The sequence below is a fragment of the Haplochromis burtoni genome, unplaced genomic scaffold (genome assembly GCF_018398535.1).
Source record: "Haplochromis burtoni strain Fernald_Lab_line unplaced genomic scaffold, NCSU_Asbu1 Contig_2, whole genome shotgun sequence".
Taxonomy (NCBI): domain Eukaryota; kingdom Metazoa; phylum Chordata; class Actinopteri; order Cichliformes; family Cichlidae; genus Haplochromis; species Haplochromis burtoni.
The window spans coordinates 7006154-7028944 of NW_024582363.1; the positions used below are offsets into that span (position 1 = coordinate 7006154).

Sequence of the window (22791 nt, forward strand, 5' to 3'; positions counted from 1 at the left end):
ACACACACACACACACACACACACACACACACACACACACACACACACAGGAAGTGGCTCTCAGCTCACTTGACACCAGTGTCCCCTGTGATCATCTCCAAACAAGGACAGAAATACACTTCCTAACATGTACTTTACATAATATTAACATATCTGCTTCAATTAAACAAACAATAGATCTGTAACAAAGGATCAAACTGCCTACTTTGATTCTGTTGAGGTTTGATGTAATGATTATGTTAAATAACATTTGAATGGCCAGTGTGGGAAGAATTGTCAATTTTATTTGATATTCACTTGCAGAAAAGGACACACAAACACGTTAATCACTATCAACATAGCACAGTATTGAAACTGCAGCATGTTTAGACATGCTGTATCATCACCTGCTAGGTAATTCATCAAGCTTTATGTGTCCTGCTGCTGTTGTTACATGAATGTATAGGTGCTACCGCTATGGGTTTAAAGTAAACTTAGTAAAATAAATAAAAACAATGATTAAATTCATTTAAGTGGTAGTGCACAATCATCACCACCACTCATTAAATTCTACTAAAAAAAGCTATTAACAGAATGTGAAGAAACAGCTGCTCTGAGCTCAAGTCATAGAAATCTCTTTATTGTGCTGAAGAGACATCAGGCAAAGTTAAACAAGGGCTGGGCTATACTTTCATGTAATACCATTTATTACCTAAAGATGGCGCAGGAAACAAACTGACCAGTAATAATTTTACCCATTTAACCTTTTATTTAAAAGCAGCCTGAAAGATGACGTCTCCAGAGAGAATATGATAAACAAACTAAAAGAAATATAAAACTTTTTTTAGCATCAGTAAGAGCGAAGCGAACCACTGAGCCATGTGTCAGGGTGCGGGGCGGCAATATGGTAAAGGGTTACCTAGGCAACCAGAGCCTGGAATCTCCAGTAGTGGCAAAGTGATGCAAGAAGAGCGACTCACTTCCAGCACTGGCGCTGAGAAGTGTAGAAGAAAAATAAGAGCTGTAACTGTTTTACTCTGTTCTTTGTTTTACTGTGAAAGCTTTGTTTGTCTGCACACAGGTTAACGTAAATGGGAGTGTATAAGCAGTGACCCTTTGCATGTGCCTCAAGGCGAGCAGAGCAGCTCTGGTTTATGCATCTTGCATCTTTGTTTAGGTCAATCTGGCTTCACTCTGTTAGACTCCAGCCAGCATGCATGCGTGCGTGAGAATCAAGCTTTAAATATTGAATCACTTCTTTGTTCGTGGCCACTCGTTTGCAGACTGTCTTACCTTCTGTGATGAGTTGGTCCCTCTGCAGACATTTCAGTAAATAACATATAAAGACATATAGAGGCTCACAATTTTATTTCTTTCAATTTTCCACCACAAAAAATAACAAATCAAGTATAACAACATTTTCTAAGATTGTGGTGGTTTTTAATTTTATTTTTTATAAGCAGGCGCTTGGATAGATTTACAATAGCAGTTTATATAGTCACAATTATGTATAATATACTTCGTATTTTTTAGATATGTTAATGTGAATTTAGACAGTCCTTCAATCGGACTGTCTAAATTAACTTTAATTAACATTTTCCAGAAAAAAACTGATGAAAAACTAAAAACTCAAAATAGGATTTAGACCTACCTTTTCAGAATTGTCCCACAAACTTAAACTGAAGATTGTCAGCTTTCTCATATATAATGCCTCATCATTATTTAAACATCTTAATATTTTCTCATATAAATTTTCTTGCATAAATTTTTATGTTAAATAACAACGCGTTTTGAAAGCAGCTGTCATGCCATAACTGGAATATGGGAATAAGACAAAAGGTGGAGACTGAGGAGCTCCCGGTGAACAGCGGTGCAGGGAGCAGAGAGGGGGAGGAGGCTGAGCAGAGCAGCGGAGTGCAGCACGCGCAACAGCATCACAGTCGCGCTCGAGGACTATTTAAACAAACCTCTAACCGCCAACCACCCGCTTCTCCCAATTCTCCCTTGTTTCCCGCTCCCTTCCTCCCTTTGCTCTCCTCTTTTCTCTGCTCTCGAAGATGGCTTGTCAGGGGCTCCAAAAAGGGGAAACCCTGGAGTCACTGAAGAGGGAGAGCGAGACTCTGAAGAAGAAGCTGGAGGAGGAGCGAAACAAGCTGAACGACGTGGAGTGTAAGTGATGAATTAAACAAACAGCAAAACGAGCTTCAAGCACTCTGCTTCTCGTTTTCTAATGAAACATTTTCTTATCTGCTTAAAATATGCAGCTGCCAGCTGTTGGACTTGTCTCTGAAATTTTACATGGGGTGGCAAAGGAGAGGTTTTGTGCAGGGGCGTTTCCAGGATTTGTTATTTTAATTGAGGGGCAAAGGATGGGAACCTTAAAAAAAGAGGGGGGGGGGCACTAGATATTTGATCATGAATAAGTCTGGTATAGAAAACACTGGAAATATACGGCTGTTAGTTAAAAGTGCTGGGGAATGAAAAACTTTATTTAATGTTTTTTTTTTCACTTGAATGTTACAACTGCCTTTATATATAATAATCATAATAATTTAGGGCTACAGTCTATGAAGCTGACATGCAGAGGCAACAGTGCGCCTGCAAGGACAAACTCTTTAGCGTTATGCCCACTAATGCTGTAATTTACTGGCAGAGCTAGCAATGATCTAATAACAAGCATATTTGAACTACAAAAACATTACATGACAGCAGTTTTGAAAGCCAAGTTTACTAAATATCTATCTGATAAAAGCATCGCCTATCGACAGTGATGTTCACTGGCAGAGTAAGAGCATCAGATCATTGATATTTAATAACAGGCTAATGCACATTTAAGTGAAATGTACAACAACAGAGCATTAGCAGTTGAGAAATATAAAAAATATCTTTCTTTTTTTAGATAAAGATTATTTTGATTATGAAATTGTTAGAAAAAACAGCAAAATGCACAGATTTCTACATTCATAAAAACCACTTGTTTTGCTAATGTTTTCACTTCCTTTTCACTGGTAAATTGTGCGTGCGTGCGTGCGTGCGTGCGTGCGTGCGTGTGTGTGTGTGTGTGTGTTTCACACCTCAGTGCACCAGGTGGCAGAGAAGGTTGAAGTGTTGAGTGCTCTCTCCATAAAGACCAGACGTGTACTGAAGGGTCACGGGAACAAGGTGCTGTGTATGGACTGGTGCAAAGACAAGCGACGCATGGTCAGCTCATCACAGGTATGCACCTGCTCACACACACACACACACATACATCCATACACAAGATGTAGTATCTAAAGATAAATATTGTGTTGTTTCTATGACACAACAGTGTGTCTGTTATTCTGTGTTGGCCTATTTGTTTTTGTGAGTTTATTTTTCCATTAAAAGACTTCATTTCTCTATCCTAGGACGGAAAAGTGATCGTCTGGGATGCATTCACTCTTAATAAGGTGTGTAAACCTTTATGTGGCGTTTTTGTATGTGTAAGAATTCCTTGAACTTTTAGTGCATTTTTTATTATTCTTGCAAAATTACAAAAAAAACTATGAATTTCATGTCTATGAAATTTGGGAACTTGGAACCATCATGTGCTTTTCCTCTCCTTGCAAATTTCTGGAAAGGAAAAGAGGAACATTTTACGTCAGGGGCTTGCAAAATATGACAATCTGCTGCTGTGAATCTTTCACGCTTCAGTCCAAATTCATGTCAAGTTGCAGCAAAAATTACATTACAGGAACCTTGTCCCAAGTTTAAAAATAACAAGTTTAATTTTTTGAGTAAATATAACATATAATGCATACTGTTACAGCACCATTAATGCTCTTGCATTAATGCTAATGCTCATGTTTTCAGTCTACCTTAATAATTTCCCTCAACATAAAAAAAGATCAGAATCAATCTCCGTCTGTTATGTAAGTCTGAGTGATTTTTCTCTTCCTCTGAATGCTCAGATGCATGTTCCATCACCATATGTGCTGGTGTTGAGGGTGTGAGTGGGCCATCCTATATCCTCAAAGAGAGAGAAAGAGGACTTGACACGACTATATGGAAATATGAATTTAAATATTATCTATCCATCTGTCCCCCATAATCACTCAGTGTATGTGTCCGGCCTTAAATCATAGCCAGGATTCAGCCTTTCTAGCCGTTATGCCTCGTGACGAGGAGGCATAAGTACACTGAATTTAATCCTCATTAATACACACCACATCCAGATTAAACCACAGCTGTGCACAAGCTGCCTTGCTTGTTTTTATGTTAAAAAAGAAGATATGTTTTTTTTTTAACCATAATAACCATTTTTTTTCTTTGCGTATGTGTGTTTATTACGTTCTCTGTTGCCCACAGGAGCATGGAGTTCCCCTGCCGTGCACGTGGGTGCTGGCGTGTGCTTATGCCCCCTCGGGCTGTGCTATAGCATGCGGGTAGGTGGAAAGATCTTTGTGTTTAATCATGAATGGTTATCGGTGACTACTTTGTTGCTGTAACTGGGGTGAAACCCATTACTGAACATTTGCTTTCTCCCAAAGTGGCCTGGATAACAAGTGCTCAGTCATCCCGTTGTCTCTGGACAAAAATGAGAACTTGGCTGCGAAGAAGAAGTCGGTTGCTATGCACACCAACTATGTGTCAGGCTGCTCCTTCACCAACTCTGACATGCAGGTGAGCGGCGCATCAGCTGGTGGAGCTTTTAGGGGATGTGGTCCTCCAGGCTTCTCAAATAGCCAGTAGAAGTACATGGTAGCATATTCAATGCAGCCAACGAGTGCAACAAGGATTTTTCTTTACTTTGAGCCATGATAGCGAGAAAAGCTTTTGTAGCACTGCTAAATATAAAGAAAAAACATGGCATAATTACCCGATCAAGCTGCTCATCGTATGAATGTTTCCCTTCCACCTCCATCCCTCCTTCATTACATCTAATCAGTCTTGTTTTTTCAAGGAATAGTGACGGTTATCTTCTTCATTTTTCTTATAAATACTGGCTTCCATATGTTGAAAGTTAGGGGTCTTTTCTGTACAGGTAGGGAGAGGAAGAGAATCAAAAAGGGAACATGAAGGAGACAACCTGAAATATTTGGCATTAATAATTTACTTCACTTTGGCCCTCGGTGAGGCACAGGAACACAGTGGGAGTGGAGGTAAAATGAGGGCAGGGAAGGAGAGGAGAAAGGAGATGGGTGGCAGGGATGAGGAGGGGCCGGAAAGAGACGAGGGGGGGGGGGGGTATGATCCTCTCTCGTGGGTGTATTAATAGACACTGAGTGGCTTTTATCTAAAGAAGAGTGGAGCACAGTGACTTGAGGGCAGAACATTTAACACAAAAATACACACATGCATGTCGTCTTCCTGTCTGTCGTCTTTTTTCTCCCTTCAACACACTGTCACGCATGCCAGTCTTTATATTTTTTAAGTTCCTGTATATTTTACTGCAGCAGTGTGTAGGAGACTCAATTGAGCAGCTTTAAAATCCCTTAAAGTCTAGATTACATGCTTTGATCGTGTAGTATTTGTGTATATCCGTGTGTTAGCTCAGGTTTTCAGCTGGTGCTGTTGTGTGGTTTCACTGAGTAATAACGAACCAACCATGGAAGTTTTAAGGTCAGGCTGGTGGTGCGTAAAGTGATGCAAAGGCTCTCCGTCAGATCGCTGAGATTTCCATCTGTGTGTGGGAGTAATTGTGGCTTACTGATAATTATATTCGTGTTGAAACTGGAGTTACCGCTTGGTGCAGGCAGGATGTGTGGTGTTTTTTGTGCCTGGGGTCATCCAGCAGGAGCTCTCTAATCCACCAGCCGGCAGGGACCTCAGATGTCTGCATGTGTCTCTAAGTGCCCGTAATCTGTTTTCATTAGAGGATTTGTTGACATTTTGTCTGCTTCTTTGTATTCAGATACATAGTAAGAGTTTTTGTAACAGAGAGGATGTACTCTTCTTCCCCACGTTGCCTGTTTGTATCATATGCAACTCACTTCATGTATTCTGATGACGGTTTCTCGATATTTTGTTTTGTTTTTAATTTTATTTCATTCATGTATTTATTTTTTTAGGTTTTTATTATTAATGTCCTTTTAATGTTTATGTAAAGCCTTTTGATTTGTCTTGTGCATGAACTGTGCTATAGAAAAAAAACCTGCCTTGACTAATAAATAGGCAAAGGTTCCTCTTTAGGTCAGATTTCCTGGCAAATTAACTGACAACCCCTCAGAGCAATCCATCTATAAAAGCAGAATAAAACAAGCCGAACGCTTAATTTAAAAAAAAAGTACTTTATTTGACCATAATTGCGTAATGATTAGGAGCACACTATCTAGTGTATTATCTGTTTCATTTCTACGTAATTGAACTGAGAAGTGAAACCAAGCAGCTAAAAATACTTTTAAAGAAGGAGGAAAAAATCCCAGCAAAGATAAAACCACTAATCATATGTCTGTGTGGGTGTTTAGGGTAAAGAAACCTTCACTTCTCTGAATTAATCAAGTGCTAGAGTTAACAGTCATGTGAAAATGGACGCCTCATGATTCAGTAGTTTTTAGAACCACATTTCGCAGCAAAAAAAAAAATCAAAAATAATCAAGGTGCTGCAAGGACAGCACCTTGATTATTTTATTTTTCAGCCATTCTGCTGTAGATTCGCTGGTGTGCTTGGGATCATTGTTCTGTTGTGTATCCCAGTTTCAACCAAAAAATAGGCTTTCCAAACTATTTTAATATTTCTAAGCTTCCTTTTTGTTTAGTTTCTATGGTCTGGGTTTCACTGGCTTCAAGGTTCTCGATTGGGCAAAGATATTTAAAAACATTTCCCTAAAAAACATTTCTAACCTCAATCAGATATTGGAACGTGCCTTTGTGACGTTTCATGCCATGATTACTTCAATCTGCTTCTCTGAGTTTTTACAGGAACTCTCCAATGCTGTGGAAAGGACTGTATTTATTTCTGACTGCTAACATTTAGTTATATTTCAGTGTTTTATAATATTACACATCAACAATCAGAGCTTTGTGTATAGTTAGAACAGGATGGAAAAAACACACTGACGATGGTGTCATATTTTGGTGTTAAAATTATACTAGCATGTAAAAATACACAATTGTACTACACAATTCACTGAAATATACCTTTGGGTTAAAAAAATTGTTTTGTAAAATGGCAATTGTCTAAATTATTTAGTTCTGCAGTTTGTGCTTTTAGTTGAAGTTTCCATAAAATATGATTGGGTCATAAATGATGCTTATCGTTTTAGCTGCTAAAGTAGTTGGGTTGCTTAAGGGTTAAACAAACAGGCATGAGTGATAAAAAGTGTTGTGTATATAAAGAAGATGCATGGCCTTGCTCTTATATTCATGTATCTCTGTACATTTGTGTCTGCTAGCTCCTGACCTCCAGTGGCGATGGCACATGTGCATTGTGGGATGTGGAGAGCGGGCAGCTGCTGCAGAGTTTCCACGGTCACACAGCTGATGTCCTGTCCCTGGACCTCGCCCCATCTGAGACTGGAAACACTTTTGTCTCTGGGGTGAGAGCGAAAGAGAGAGAGAGAAATATTCTGTGGATTGGTTTGAGATTCATGTGGTCTTCTTCAGGGGAAACCCTGTAATTCACTTCTTTGTGTTTGGTTTTCATTGAACTATGATGAAGAAACTGGGATTTTACTGGAGAACAACAATATTTTCTTTGCGCGCCTGTGTGTGTCTGTTTATCTGTATGTGTGTGTTTGTGTTGTCAGGGCTGTGATATGAAGGCCAATGTGTGGGACATGCGCTCTGGACAGAACATTCAATCTTTCGAGAGCCACGAGTCTGACATCAACTGCGTGAAGTGGGTCCTACTCTTTTAAAAAGCTTAAGTGAATCACAGTTTCTTGATTTTACAAATGAAAAATGGATCATTTCTTTGACAGACATTAAAAAGCTGTAGCCAAAGGGAAGACAGCTGCTGCCTTTTGATGTTGAGAGAAAAACAATTCAACAAAAATAAATATAATAGTTTTAATTTATTTCTGAGACATTATTTTTACATTTTTGTGTTTTCTTATAGATATTTTTTGAGTGTGTGAACAAAAGGAGAGTATTGAGAAACCAACACATTTTTCATTTAGAAGACTTGTTTGTGTTCTTGTGTTGGTCATACAGACTGAGCTCTGTGATGCAGATCATGCACCAAAATAATTTACTTACTTCAAAAGAAAAGCTTAAATTAAAAACAGAATCTGTCAATTTCCTCTTCAATGGAAAATACATCATTACCGCATCATTTCTAAACCTGCTTTTGTCTACTTGTGCATAGGTACTACCCCAGTGGAGATGCATTTGCATCTGCCTCTGATGATGCGACGGTGAGTCCTGTCATGTAACCTGCTCATCTGTTTGTTTCGATGAGCTCATGTCACTCTGTGCCATCGGTGATACAATACGATACGATACCTAAATGACTGTCTCAGTCCTGCGTGGAGCAGTAATATTGAGTCACAGAGCTCCCTCTGATTTATTTTTGGAACATTATTAAGCTTTATTGTGAACTCTGTGATTCGCTTTTTCTTATCAAGGCATTTATAACAACATTAATAGTTTTATTTATTATAAAGGTGCTTTAAAAGCAACGCTACAGAATAGATACATTAAGAGTACAAAACAAGATAAAAATGAGTATAAGCTTAACCTTAAGGATGACATTAAAATAGAAGTAAAAAAACAGAAACATACCAAATGCAGAAAATCAATACAGAACTATCAATAAGAGACTAAAAGCAATGACAACAAAAGACATTGAGATGTTATTGCACTAAAATATTGTACTTTAGTTTGTTTGTTTTTTTCAGTCTCGACACCATGTAGTACTCAAGCCAGACACCTAGAGTTTTAAAAAGCACATTAGTTATTAATAGCTTTATTACCCTTAATAAGGTATTTTTAGGGAAAAAATGTGTAGGTCAGTTTTAAAGTGCATAGTTAACTGTTATTAAATACATTTTTAAAAATGTGGTAATATCATTAAAGTAACAAAAAAACATACAAATCCTGTAAGGATTGTTTGTGATCTTATTATCAGCACTTATTTAGACTTATTAAGATGTAAAATTGTTATTATCGATTAATTACCTTAGTATAAAGACTTATTGTCATCAGTAAAATTCTTTCTAAAACAAACTGGGACTCAAGCTGGGACTGGGATGAAATGATTCCTCCTTAAACCTGGAAAGCGTGAGAGACTTCATGTTTATGGAAGAAAGTAGGACTGCACTGATACTCTGACCTGTGGTTCAAAGCTTACACCTGGATAAAATTGTACAACTACATTAGGTTTTATATTAGCAGACAAGTGGCTGAGACGAAAGGAAAAAGCCATTGATGGGAGAAATTTTCCTTCAGTGCTTTCTGGCAGAAATACCTTAAAGCAGGAAGACTTTAAGACGTCAGGTGAGATAATTTAAAGTGCAACGAGGTCACAATAAAGAGCAGATTGTCCCAGATTAATGGATCCATTTCCCTTGGGAGACTGGAGTTATTGTCTCTGAACAATAGTCGTTGTTGAGATTGTTTTTTTTAAACTTAGCTGACTCATTTTCCAATTTCGAATTTCCTTTTTTTCATCTTTAAGTTGCATTTTGAGGGTTTTTTTTTTTTTGAGACGAAGAAGGTCCTTTTACAAACATTAAACATGTGTTACATTTTTACTAACAGTTGTCCCATGTACATGTACAGAGATGTGTAGTCTGTGTCATGAGACATGTTTAGTTTTATGCTACCTCTCAGGTTGGATTTAGGTTAAGTGTTCATTATTTTTCCTGTCTCCCTGTAATTTGATTGGTCACATTAATTAGGGCGTGGCAGAAACAACGGCAACATCAGTTTAGCTCTAAAAGCAACCTCAGCCTCGTTGCTGTGATTTACTCTGATAATCTGCACTGTAGGCCATTTACTGGAATAACCACCGTGGTATGTTTTTACATACTGGTTGTTTCTATGTTTTCTGGTTTTCCAAAGTGCCGTTTCTATGACTTGAGAGCTGACCGTGAAGTGGCAGTCTACCAGAAGGACAGCATCATATTTGGCGCTTCCACCTGTGACTTCTCTCTGAGCGGTGAGGAGTCAGTCAAACACTCTTTAAATTGCTGTAACAAATGTGTTCAGTACGTTTTGGCTCAAGAAAGCTTGAGAACGCTTTGGTTCTCTGTTCTGTCTCAAATTTAGATTCAAAAGGAATTTCACCTTATAATTTGTGAGTGTCTGCTTCCCTGGTTTTCCCACTTCCTTTTCATCTATGTCTCCACCATATCTTTCTCTTTCTTCCACCCTCAGGCCGTCTGCTCTTCGCTGGTTATAATGACTACGCTATCAATGTATGGGATGTTTTGAAGGGGACTCGTGCCACCATATTGTTTGGTCACGAGAACCGTGTTAGCAGAGTGAGAGTGTCACCTGATGGCACAGCGCTCTGTTCAGCTTCCTGGGATAGCACTTTACGGGTGAGCTGGAGTTTCTCAACAGGATCAAATTATATTTTTGTTTTGGGTAAACAGTAGGCTTGTTTTGGAATTTACTGTGGCTTTTTAATTTAAAAATATACTTCATGTTCCGTTAGTGAATGAGTCATTTTATAAATTCACTAGCCACTTTATTAGGCACACCTTGCTAATACTGGATTGGACATTCGTTTGCTCTCAGAACTTCTTCAATTCTTTGTGAGATGATTAGAGCTTTGTAACATGGTGTGTTATCCTGCTAGAAGTAACCATCAAAAGATGGGTACACTGTAGTTATAAAGAGGTGGACATAGTCAGCAAGAAAACTCAGGTTAAGTTGTGGTGCTTAAATGATATTCAGTTGATAGCGAGGGACACAAAATGTGCCAAGAAAATATCCTAAACACTGTCACACCATCACCAGCAACCTGAACTGTTGAAACGAGTCAGGATGGATCCGTGGTTTCATGTTATTTATGCTAAATTCTGATCGCACCATCTAACAGAAATTAAGACTCATCAAACCAGGCAACATTTTTCCAAGTTTGGTCACCCTTTGTGAATTGTAGCCTCAGTTGCCGGTCCTTAGATGACAGGAGCATTCTCTGTGGTCCTCGGTAGCCCATCTGCTTCAAGGCTCATCATATTCGCCCTCAAAGATACTCTTTTTCAAGTTATTATTTGAGTTAGTGTTAACTTCCTATCAGCTGGAAGTAGTCTGACCATTCTCCTCTGACCTATCAACAAGGGATTTTCACCCAGAAAACCGCTGATCACTGGATATTTTCTCTTCTGGACCTTTCTCAGTAAACAATTGATATGATTCTGTGGAAAGTCCCAATAAATCAGCAGTTTCTGAAATACTCAGACTTAAATCATCTTTCTTCCCCATTCCAGTGCTTGGTCAAAGCATGTCTACATGCCTAAATGTTGCTGCCAGGTGATTGGCCGATTAGATATTAGTTGAATGGATATCTAATAAAATGGCTGGTTAATTTTTTTTTTAAATGTAGCTACAGACATAAAAATTTATGTTTTTAACTCTGCACTTCTGTCTCATGCAGGTTTGGGCCTAGAGTTTTTATCGTGGTAGTTTCCAACAAAGGTATCTACATTTGGTGGCCAATAATCCCAAAGCCCAGCCTGAAATATTAGCACTACTTCAGGTGTGTATTGAAGAAACCTTCAGTCAGCCAAGCCCTCAGATGTCTCTGAATGAAAATATTCAATAATATCTATAAAGTGGATATTTGTTTAAGCAGATGTTGGTATTCCCAGTCTTTGTTATTGTTACCCTGATGACTGATGCTAAATAAATATGTTATTTTTTAACATAGTGTGAAATATGTATTCCTGTAAAGAGCCAAATAACCTTTAGAAATCATCTGCATGATCAAACTTGTGTGTCATACTGCAAACAATATTACCGATTGTCATGTAAATAATGCCCACTGTCACTTTTCTTAAGAAGCTGTAGTTGCACATGCTGTTAAATGTGTTGTGTATATTGTCTCTACTTTTTTGGTATTTTGCTGTAGCTGATGTCATGATTAAACACAAGAAAAGAAATTTGAATAGAACCTCAGTTTTCTTATTTCAAAATGCATATTTTATTGTGGGGAAAATACAAATTTTCATGTAGGCTACAGCCACTTCTACCCTGGCCCCTACTTGACACACAGGATACTATATATATCCTTTTAATGCACTCATGTCTAACCACACTCTGAAGATGCAAATGCAAAAACATATAAGGTTGACCTGATATGGCTTAACAAAGCATACAGCAGCATGTAAAGACTTTTGTAAATCCCCTCATTTTAACTGATTGTGCCTCTCAAGCTGCATTCAACTTCAGCCTCCCGGCATTCAGGATGACCTAGATTCGGTTCCAGTGGCTGAAATTTGCATTTCTTCTGTTCTGGGAAGGGGAGAGATGTAAATAAGCAGAGATCTGACAAATCTTTTATTTCAAGGTTATAATTGGTGAAATCACTGAAGCATTTAAACCCCCAAGTATGATTTTTGGGAAAGTTAGTAGAGAGAAAATGAGAAGGAAGTAGACAGAAGAAAATGCGGTCTTCTTTGGTTCCATTTAGTGGCACTAGGGGGCGTTTACACTGTATCCCAGCAGAAAGAGGGTAGTGCAGCAATGAAAAGCTCAGTAAAACGTTTTTGTTGGCTTTTTTTTGCTTTTTGCTTCTTCTTTTTTTTAATATAAATTAATGAATGATTTCATAACAGTTCCTGAAAGAAAAAGATATTGGTTCCCTGTGCTAAAGATCAGGACAGGATTTTGTTTGAATTCTCAAACCTTGTTGGACCATTTCAGTCGGGTACTTGTTATCACAATTATTCCTACTCACATACCATGCCAGATTGCTTTATAGTACACAATCTGTTTGAATGCACTGATTTATATTGTCTGTTTTATTTACCTTATTTTATTTTTTTCCACATACCAGACATTTTATGATTGTCTGACAATCAGTTAACAGGCACTGAGCTTGTTGAATTACGTAACTGATCCACAGTAAACATAAAACTGTCTGGCTCTGCAGAGGATATGGAGATTAAAAAAAAGATTCGACACTTGACTTTGTTTGTGAATAAGGTGACCATATATCAAAAAAGTAAATGGGAAGCAAAACGTATGCTAGAGGGGGGGTCAAAGCAGGACATTACTAATGCTGACAGGATGTTTGAAATTTTAACATAGTGCTAAATCTTATCTTTAGTGTCATACAAACTGCAAAAACAGCTGGAAAATAACACAAGCTACTGACTAAAAATGTGAAAGCTGTAGTTTTAGCCTAGCACATCTACCCTTTTTAAACAACTCCATCTAAATTGCAATGCTTTTATATCTGGATTTGACCAAAATAAACACCAAAGAATATAATGAACACAGAACAAAACAAATGTTAACCATCTCACCAAAAAAGATACACTAACTTTAGTTACTTTAACTTTAAGTTACTGGTTTGGTATTGGTATGTGAAAGCCAAATATATATTTTATTTTGAATGTAACATTCCTGACTCCCTTGCTAAATAAAACAATAAGCACACATGGAAGCTTTTTTATGGTCTTATATGAGAGTCTTTGTAAAGTTGGGTTTCCTTTCTTATTGGAATCCCAGTTAAAACTGTTAAGTTAAATTTTCATCTGGTGGTTTGTTTGTTTTTTTTTATTATCGAGGCATTTCTAGATTCACACATCTCTTCCTGTTTCTGATATTTGATTTTCATGGACTATGACGATGAAGGGTGAACAATGGTTCTCTGTATGGTAGGGAAACAAATGCTGTAATGCAGGAAGCATGTGCAAAGGTCCACGATGACGTAAAGTGTACATAATTTTAGAAGAAAAAAAAAAAGAACTTTTACGTCAGAACGATAACGTTTAAACAGCATTTTGTAACAGTGACATTATTCCCCTGAAGGAAGCAAACATATTGTTTCCATATAAAATCGCCCTGTGGTAATCTCCTGTGCTTATTAGGAGGGCTCAAATTCTGAGAAATATCAAATGAATCAAAAAGCCCCAAATTTTTATCCATCCCTCCAAGTTTATGCATCAAAGCCTTGCATGGCTTCATTAAATAGCCTAAGAGACAAAGAATAAGCTGATTCTGAGGGCGTCAGGTGGGAGACGCTCACTGACTTTTCATGTCATGACCCTCTACTGTTTGTTCAGTCTCTGACCTCAAAGCATTGTTGATGCCGTTCTTACACGTCTCTGTTTTTTCTAAACAAAGGTCAAAGGTCGGCCACCCTATCCACATCATCACTTTATGTATCTAGCGACATGTTTACCACAATGCCACTAAGTCCAGTCAGTACAGCGGGGGGGGGGGTATTTCTGCTGTAGGAAGGGTAGCATCCAACTTTAATAACATAACAGCTGCATCACTGTGTTTCTGTGACATCGACCTTCTCCGAAAGCCACTAACTTTGCATTTCAGATGATTAAACTTATGTCATAGAAAACATGCACTCTGGGGATTAGGTTGCTCTGTTTTACGTGTGTTTTTTTCAGTTTCGTTGCTAGCCTGCATTCAGATTGTCATAAATTTATAGTGGGAATCACCCAGGGGGAAACACCAGTGTAGACAGAGAAAGGCCGTGATGTAGGGAAGGTGAAACGGAGATTGAAGGACAAGCATACAACAGGTATTACCATGAAGTGAAAGTCCCTAAAATTAACACTGAGTTTATCATCATAGTGATTATATGCATATCCTCTGTATGTTTCACTTCCTCATGCTGTTCATGGATTTGGAACGAGTAACAGATGTCACTGTTTAGTGGCGAAAAAGAAATGTCCATAAACCGCAAGTTTGCTTTCTGAGCCGTGGGAAATGTTAACAATTAACTTAATTAATCCTTGCTATCAAAATTACACCTGTAGATTTACCTGGACTTTTTAAGCCAAAAGACAAACCAAGCTAAGGAAAATGAGTTTTGTGACCTCTGTGTCATCACAGTTTATGATATCCTGGGATTTTTAATGACAGCATAATGAGGGGGTTTGACTAACAGGCAACATTGACTTTTTTTTTTAATGACGGGGACTGCAGCTTCCACGTTTTATGTCAACAAGGGTCCAAAAAGTCCAATGAGACTCGTAACTTCAATTTCATAGGATTTCAGAAATATTATAATATTTTATTTGGTGGAGAGCAGGATTTACCAACTCCTGTTTTCAACCAATGCCGACACTTCAGGAGGCAGAGTACTGAGTGATGCAGAAAGGAATTTTCACAGAATTCTTGAAGGAAAGAAAGACTTCCTGCTGTCAGCAGATGAGATGGAGGAGCTCCAGACATTAGATCAGGAAGGTGAAAGCTCAGAGGACATACCAATTTTTAAAGAGCCTGTGCAGGGATGTCCATTGTTTTTTTTTTTAAACACAATATACGACATCCACCGTCCATTGCATCTAAGAAGCAATGTGTAAGCTATAGGGCGTACACACTGAAGAGAGAACAATATAACATCCTCGACTTCACCAAAAAGTAAAATTGTTAATTTTTTTACTTGCTGATCTCTCTGATAGACATTAAATCCCCTCTGTTAAGTCCCTGCTAGTAAATGATTTAATAATTGAAAGCTACAAGTCAGAAGTCCTGGACTCCCTGAAAATCCATACACTTGATAACCAAATTGCATGTTAAGTATAACAGTTAAAATAAACTATAAATCCACTTTTTTGCTTTTTTTTAAAAAATTTTGTTGACATGTCTTTTACAATTATTAAGTGATATTTTAATCATCAATATACTTTAACAGAAGTCCACAAGTGTTGTGGGACATAACTTGCGGTATATAATTACTGTTCTCTAATGAAACCTATCTAGTTGGGAAACAGAAGAGAAAAAACTTGGAAAAAGGAAGTGACATAAGTCATGTGCTAGTGGCAGTTCTCTGAGGTCAGTTCTCTTTGGCATAGTTTGTAATACTTGGTGTCCAGAAGACATATTAAATTCAGTTTCCTTCCTTTATTTATATAACTACACTTATTTATTTACTTTCAGCTCAACCTTTCTCTGAGAAAACACCAAGACTTACTGATCGCACTGATTTGTAACACTGCTATCTACACACCCTGTTACCATGCACATAAAACATGTATTATACACTTGTGTAAATTATGATAAATAATGCTAGATTATATATATATTCATCCATGTTAATTTGTGCTAGCTTGTTTTCAAACGTTGATATAAAACAAGTTTTATCTAAAACTGAGTATTCAGTATGATGGTAACTTCCTTTAAATTAACGGTCAAGATTATATTAAACTATATTTTTAAACTCTACTTTATAAGGTTCTGTAGTATGGCATCTCAAAAAAATGTCACTTTGATGGTTTATTATTTGAGTTTCTTAACGGACAGCAGAAAATGTTAAAACATAGGGTTAATTAAAAAACAAACAAACAACATTTGAAAGCCTAAATTGTCCCCGAATTGTAGAATGATCCTTTTATGTTCTGATCATGTCAAGTGTTTTCTCGTCTGGTAAAACACAACACCAAACAAGTTAACCATCCAGTTTTGTTTTGTTTTTACAATAACTTTCTACAATGTATTTATGGTCTCCATTTGTGGCAATGTAAATTTAAAAAATACCTAGGCACAAAGACATCTTTCATGACAACTACTTAAAGTAAAACAATGATTTATGGATTATTTGTCACCCTTTTTTGTACCATACCAAACCATGACCACACTTCCGCTGGTTATTCCGTGGCGGTGGTGTCTTCTTTCCACAGTCCACACGACGTTCCCAGCACAAAAATCATGTCGAGAGGCGGAGTCACGCATTCTGCATCAGCTGAAGGGAAGACTCAACTGTACCGACGCTCTCCTTCCGCCGTCTGTATGTGCAGAGAGCAGTCTGATATCGCTGGGAGGGTGAGTCTTTGTTTAATATATTTAAGAAAAACGTGTTTATTTTGCTAATTTGTGTCTTGTTAGAGAGCTACAGGAAAATGTCCACACTGGAGTGTCTTTTTTTGGTCGGTTTAAACCGGCTTTTACTGCGTAGACGTGGCTGTCGTAGCTGAGCTCGCTCTCCGTTCGCGAGCGCTCCTTTGTGTCCTCCATTGCTCTGGTGACAGATCAACGATTACTCAGCGAAGCTAAAGCCAACAACCCGGCCGACGGCTAGCTGCTACAGTAAACGGTCACGTAAAGTGACCCCACTCCCAAACTACAATCTGTTTGATCTGCGTGTCCGTTCGTTACTCTTTAAGTGGAGATAGCTGTGCGTCTTCAGCATCGCTGTGGCTTCCGTTAACAGAAAGCTAAAGCTAAACCGCAGCACAGCCTACGGAAATACTCTGCTAACACCACAGTTTCTCTTTGCCTGCGTTTAACGACACCTGACGCGGAAACCGAAGCCGACTCACAGGTCATAGTGTTTGACTTTTACGCATTTTTATGTCGAGAATGGAAAAACCCTTACGTTAGGTTGGCCGGTGTTAATATGAAAACAGCTGCGGGTGCAAAAGCAAAGCTGATGAAACTAGTTTGAAAGACCGTCTGTTGTTAATCACACGATTAAGGTAGCTGGAGGCGAAAGCTAAAGGATTTTGCCTTCATAATTTTATATTTAGGTTTTATTCAGAGGCTGTAATCAGTTAAGATGACTCTGGGAGATGTCAGCAGCCAGTATTCATTATTTATATGACATCAGTTCAGAGCTAAAAGGCTTTAAAACCGTTTAGTTACTGTAGTACAGAGAGGGAATACAGTACAAAGAAGACAGTTTGGTAATTTGACCATGTCATCGTGGTTGTTTGAGTCATTTTACCATATTTTTTGGTAGCTTTTATACATATTTTTTTAAAGGGAAAAAATGATCGTGTTTGTTTCCCTTTGCCAGAAGGTGAGTGTTAGCACCTTGTTTTAAATGCCGGGAAAAACCAGTGTCACATTTTCACTTTTCAAATGAAGAAGGTACTTTCAGTTGCTTCCATATTTCTCAAGGGAGTTGCCACAGCATGGCAGATCAGATGCCCTTCCTGATATAACCCTCCCAGTTATCCAGGGTTGGGATAACCGTGAGGCTTTGTAGTTGTTAATTATACAGAACCAAACACACAGTTTAGGAAGCAGTCCGCAGATTTACTGATGATAAAACCAGATCATCAGCATTTGTTCTTCATAGTAGTTCAGTGTCTCGATTGGCAAGTTCCTTAAGCTCGTCTTCTTTTCCCCTCACTTGTAGAAAATGAAATTCTGTGGGCTGTGGAAAGAGACCCTGGTTTTGGCCGAGGACTACCTGTCCTTTTGCTGCACGAGTCCACATCAAGCCCCTCCACCTCCCAGCGAATCAGCCGCTGCCATGAGGCGTCTAGGCTGGGACATCGAAAGACAGCACCAAGCTCGCTTCGACAACCTCGCTCAGACCTTCCTGGTGCAGTGTGGACCGGACCACTGCCTCAGCCTCAGAAAGGTGATGAAGGAGCTGGTTGGAGATGGACACTTGAACTGGGGGAGGGTTGTTTCTCTTTTCGCCTTTACTGGAGTGCTGGCCAGAAAGATCCTGGAGCAGAAGCCGGGGCTGGACCCTCGTCAACAGCAGGAACTGGGACAGGAGCCCATGAGCTGCAGAAGGCTGGCAGAGACCATAGCTGATTACCTGGGAGAAGAGAAGAAAGACTGGCTGTTGGATAATGATGGATGGGTAGGTGTTCCCTGAAACTGAGTCAACACAAAAACTGAAGATATGGGAGGCTTTGATTATGTCAAGAGCAAAACAGTGGATTCAAAGTGGTAGTTGTCTGGGGGATTTTTGTGTTTTGTTTTTCTTTGAATTACTGTCACTGGAAATCACCAGTCTGATAGATTGATCTGTTGTTTAGGTTTATGCCATAAGATACAACCAGGGACAAATCTCTTAGATTCTTTCTTGTTTATTACTTTGTTTGGCATCACAATGAGTGTTGAGACTACTGTGATTCTGGGAATTACAAAGTAATTGTAGACAACATGCTGGGGAATTTATGCTAAAACAATAAGATCTCAATAATGGTGGTAGGTAAAAAAAAGTTTGTCTCGCCAAGAAATCTAAAAGATTTTAAAGTGGAGAAAAAGAGTAATTAAGGCAACTTAGAAGGATTAGACTTGGAGGAAAATGAAAAAAAAAAAGAAAAAAAGAAAAATATAAAACATGTTCCAGTAGCAGAAGGTTAGGGTGATCACAGATGATGACTTAGCAGGGTTAAACCTGCTGGGAGGCTGCTTATTTACTGGAAAAACGTGAACTATAATGCCCTCTGGCTGAGTCCCAAAAGCCTCAACTGAACATCAGATGCTGGCTTTTATGAATGGGCTTACCCAACACACACCCACACACACACACCCACACACACACACCCCTCCTTTCTTTGGCTGGCAGCTGGTTTCAACAGACACAGCCAGATGGACTTTTTGTAGTAACAGTCAAAGCTTGTGTGTGTGTGTGTGTGTGTGTGTGTGTTGAGTTTGGCTTTAGCTGTATTGAAAGTTAGCGTGGTATGACTAGAAAAACAAGCAGCTGTCGGGCAGCGAGAACACCTGGAGCTGAGAGCAGGTGCACTCGCTGGTCAGAATGTGTGTCTTCAGTCTGAAAACACGATGGCGAGATGGAAAAATTCAAATTCCAACATACTACTTCTGTTGTTGTACATTTATTTGAGTTTTATACACAAAGATGTACTGATATCAGCCCAAACAATTAAGATGACTTCTACTGATGGCAGTAGCCAATATTTATCATTGTTTATGCCTAAATTTGTTCATAATTAACATAATAGGAATTTAGGGTCGACATTGATACTTAGGCAAAAACAAATCAGCCAATAGATTAAAAATACATATATTTTATACATTTTTTTTATGTCCTCTTTGCTCCTGGGGAAAAAAACAAACAAAAATGAATCGATTTTGAAGACTTTGGCCTTCATACCCTTCAACATTTAGCCAGAACAAAATTGATGCAGCTGGTAAATTTTGTGTCACAAACATCACAAAGCCTCCTGATTCAAGTTGTTCTAGTTTTCACACCTAGTTTTAGTTTTAATGTACCATAACAATCATCATAAAACATTAACAAATGAAATGATGTCGATGGTATTAAAGTTGGATGTCTGACCAGTAAACCAGTGACACGGACGTGCTTTTAAACCCGTATTATGAGCATGGAGTTCATTTTGTAAATTTGGGTAATTAAATCCAGGTGTGCTCAATGGTGTGTGGTTTGGCAGACAGATCTGCACCTTGTTTGTTGTGTCTGCTTTAAAAACATAATGATGAAAACACTCAGCTCGAGGCTTCAGTTTAGGTTTGTTTATATAGCGACAAATCACAACAGCAGTTCCTTTGTACTGTCAGGTAAAGACCCAGCAGTATTGCTCATAACAAGACTTAACAAACCAATTGTTTACAGTGTGGTGGCTACCTCCATCTTTTATATACAGTCTTTGTGTGTGTGTGTGTGGGGGGGGGGTGCAGAGGTGTAGCTGCTTTCTCTAAAACAGTGCATTTGGGGGGGGTAACTGGAAGCAGCACTCGTAATAATACTGAACATGTTGTTTCTGTTTGTCTTCTTGTAGGAAGGCTTCTGTAAGTTCTCCCGCAGTGCCAGAGAAGTGAGCCAGGACTCATCCATGAAGAAAGCGCTGTTTGCTGCCGCCGGTGTCGGCCTTGCTGGGCTTACCTTCCTCTTGGTGCGCTAGCTGGCATTCTCCACACTTGATGCATCCACATATTTTAAAATTCGGCACGATTTCGTAAACGTTGGACAACGTCCGGCGACCACTCTGCAAAAAGGGCCCTCTGTAGTGAAAGAACGTTATTTCACAATGTTACGGTAATGTTTGCACAGTCTCGGAGCCCCTTAAAACTGACATTCGTCGCTTGCCCCTAAAGATTGTAAAACCAATTTGAATGCCTTTGGAAATGTTGCAGTGAGTGAGATCAGTTTACATATCCTGGCTGATGTTTTTTTTTTTTCTTTTTTTTGCAGTGAAGGTAAAAAGCTTCAGATTTTGATTTCATGATCCTCTGTCCCTCTTTTTTTTTTTTTTAAAAATGGTATAGAGGCATTCCAGAGTAAAATGTAAAATTTAATATATTGTATTTATATGAAACCAGTACACTGCAGTCTGCCGTTTGTCCTGAATTCATATGAACTGTATAATTTTTGCAAGATCAGCAACGCTGTTCTGTACTCCCATGCAACGGTGCTAGATAAAACATTTCTTTGTCAACTTACCAAAAAGCAGGGACCATTCTGAATAAAAATAGATTACTCCTGGGAAAAAAATAAAATTCCTCCAAATTATATTTTTACATTGTTTCTAATTTATTTTGCTTTTTTAAATAAAAGTGTTTATTAAATGTTGTCATGTTTTATTTTTTTCCTCCCCTGAATGTCTGTGCCGGAGGTCAGGAGCGTGACAGGGAAATGTAAATGACAGTCCCTCCTTTCATGTGCAGACACATTTTCATAAATAAGATATATCCTGCTGTCTCTCCTGTGCTCCTCCACTTAAACAACAAGGGTTCACAAAAAAATCCATCTGGTGGACGCTCAAACTCAAATCCTGTTGTGCTGCACTAAAAAATGTTTTAGTGCAGCACTGAATAAAGAGAAATTTAAAAAAAAAACCCAACATTTTAGTAAAGTGACTACTCTCTGTATTGTTAGGAGAAAGAAGTAATAGTAATGACCAGAGGGACAGAAGTTGAATCCAGACAGTATAAATAGTTGATTTCACGATCACGTGTAGATGTATAGGTGTACACAAAGGCTTTTTTACTTCATATATGTCATCAATTAAAATGTATAAGTATCCTAATTCAAAGTTAAGCTATACAAAACGAGAGGCTGCTTAGTTGCCATGTTGTGTTCAAAGTAGATGTTCTGGGTGTGACTGTTGCCACTTAGCAGTGAGAGACTGCTGCAAAGTGATGCTCTTATCACTCTAAATAAGGAAGGAAATTGTAGGTTTGCATATTATCAACTTAGATCCTTTATTAATGTTTTGCAGGAAATTACATTGCCAGCTTTCATTGCTTCATCTGTTTACACAACATAATAAGCACATCCACTGTCTTCAAAGCCAGGTTCACAAACACCTGAAGGAATCACTGAACACATGGAGATGATCTGCAATGAGGCTCAAATGTAATTTGACAAAATTAATTCAAATGACATTCATAAGTTAGGTAGATAAGACATCTGGAGATCTTTTCAGGTGTGATATTTGCATCAGGAAGCTATAGCTGTGAAAACCACATGTAATGAAAGAAGCTTTCAGTGCAAAACAAATCATGCAGAGACATCGCAGCAAGTTTAAAGGGTTATCTTATTTTTCAGTTTCATAATAAAGTTTTTTGGACAACACTTATAAGAATTAGCATTACAAAGTGCTTTACAAAAACACCAAAGTGGCAAATAAATAGTTAAATGAAGATTCAGATCTGCAAAAAGGATCAATTATAATATACAAAGCAATTTAAATTTAAAATAGGCCATAGCAAGTGTGACATCAAGAATAAACAGTGTCACTAAATGATCAAGAACAAATTTTAAATAGCCGAAAAATCTAAAACGCTCAGCACAAGTGCACAAGATACTAAATGTGGGTGATTGCAGTTTAAAATAGGAAAAGTGCTTTTAGTGCAAATGTAGATTACAGAAGTGCGTACAAAAAAGAGACGCATGCATTTTAGCAACTGCCTTGTGATCAAAACCACCCCAAGCCACCAAGTGATTAGTTGAGATTCAGAGCACTCACTGGCCAACCAAGTTAGTCATGGTGTCAAAGACACTGCCATCTTATTTCTGCTCTAGTGTGTCTGGGCCAT

At 38.3% G+C, this 22791-nt stretch overlaps 2 protein-coding genes across 3 annotated transcripts in view; both read left to right on the plus strand.

The window, feature by feature from the left end:
- gnb5b (guanine nucleotide binding protein (G protein), beta 5b) overlaps nucleotides 1–11999 on the plus strand; it is a 15355-nt gene extending 3356 nt beyond the window's left edge. The window contains exons 3-13 of the mRNA XM_042218768.1: nucleotides 2037–2148; nucleotides 3059–3195; nucleotides 3369–3410; nucleotides 4309–4385; nucleotides 4491–4623; nucleotides 7335–7478; nucleotides 7689–7780; nucleotides 8249–8297; nucleotides 9946–10042; nucleotides 10261–10427; nucleotides 11489–11999. Coding sequence (XP_042074702.1) covers nucleotides 2037–2148; nucleotides 3059–3195; nucleotides 3369–3410; nucleotides 4309–4385; nucleotides 4491–4623; nucleotides 7335–7478; nucleotides 7689–7780; nucleotides 8249–8297; nucleotides 9946–10042; nucleotides 10261–10427; nucleotides 11489–11500 — 1062 coding nt within the window. The 3' untranslated portion in view covers nucleotides 11501–11999. The remainder of the gene's footprint in view (nucleotides 1–2036; nucleotides 2149–3058; nucleotides 3196–3368; nucleotides 3411–4308; nucleotides 4386–4490; nucleotides 4624–7334; nucleotides 7479–7688; nucleotides 7781–8248; nucleotides 8298–9945; nucleotides 10043–10260; nucleotides 10428–11488) is intronic.
- Nucleotides 12000–16714: 4715 nt separating this feature from the next.
- On the plus strand, nucleotides 16715–21577 carry bcl2l10 (BCL2 like 10). 2 transcript variants are annotated; one of them, XM_005912860.3, is made up of 3 exons: nucleotides 16715–16845; nucleotides 18164–18622; nucleotides 20532–21577. In XM_005912860.3, the coding sequence occupies exons 1-3, from the start codon at nucleotides 16732–16734 to the stop codon at nucleotides 20652–20654; spliced, it is 696 nt and encodes a 231-aa protein (XP_005912922.2). In that variant the 5' UTR covers nucleotides 16715–16731; the 3' UTR covers nucleotides 20655–21577. The 2 variants fall into 2 exon arrangements, with proteins under 2 accessions (XP_005912922.2, XP_005912923.1); XM_005912861.3 differs by lacking the exon at nucleotides 16715–16845 and adding an exon at nucleotides 16884–17344.
- The last annotated feature ends 1214 nt before the right edge of the window (nucleotides 21578–22791 follow it).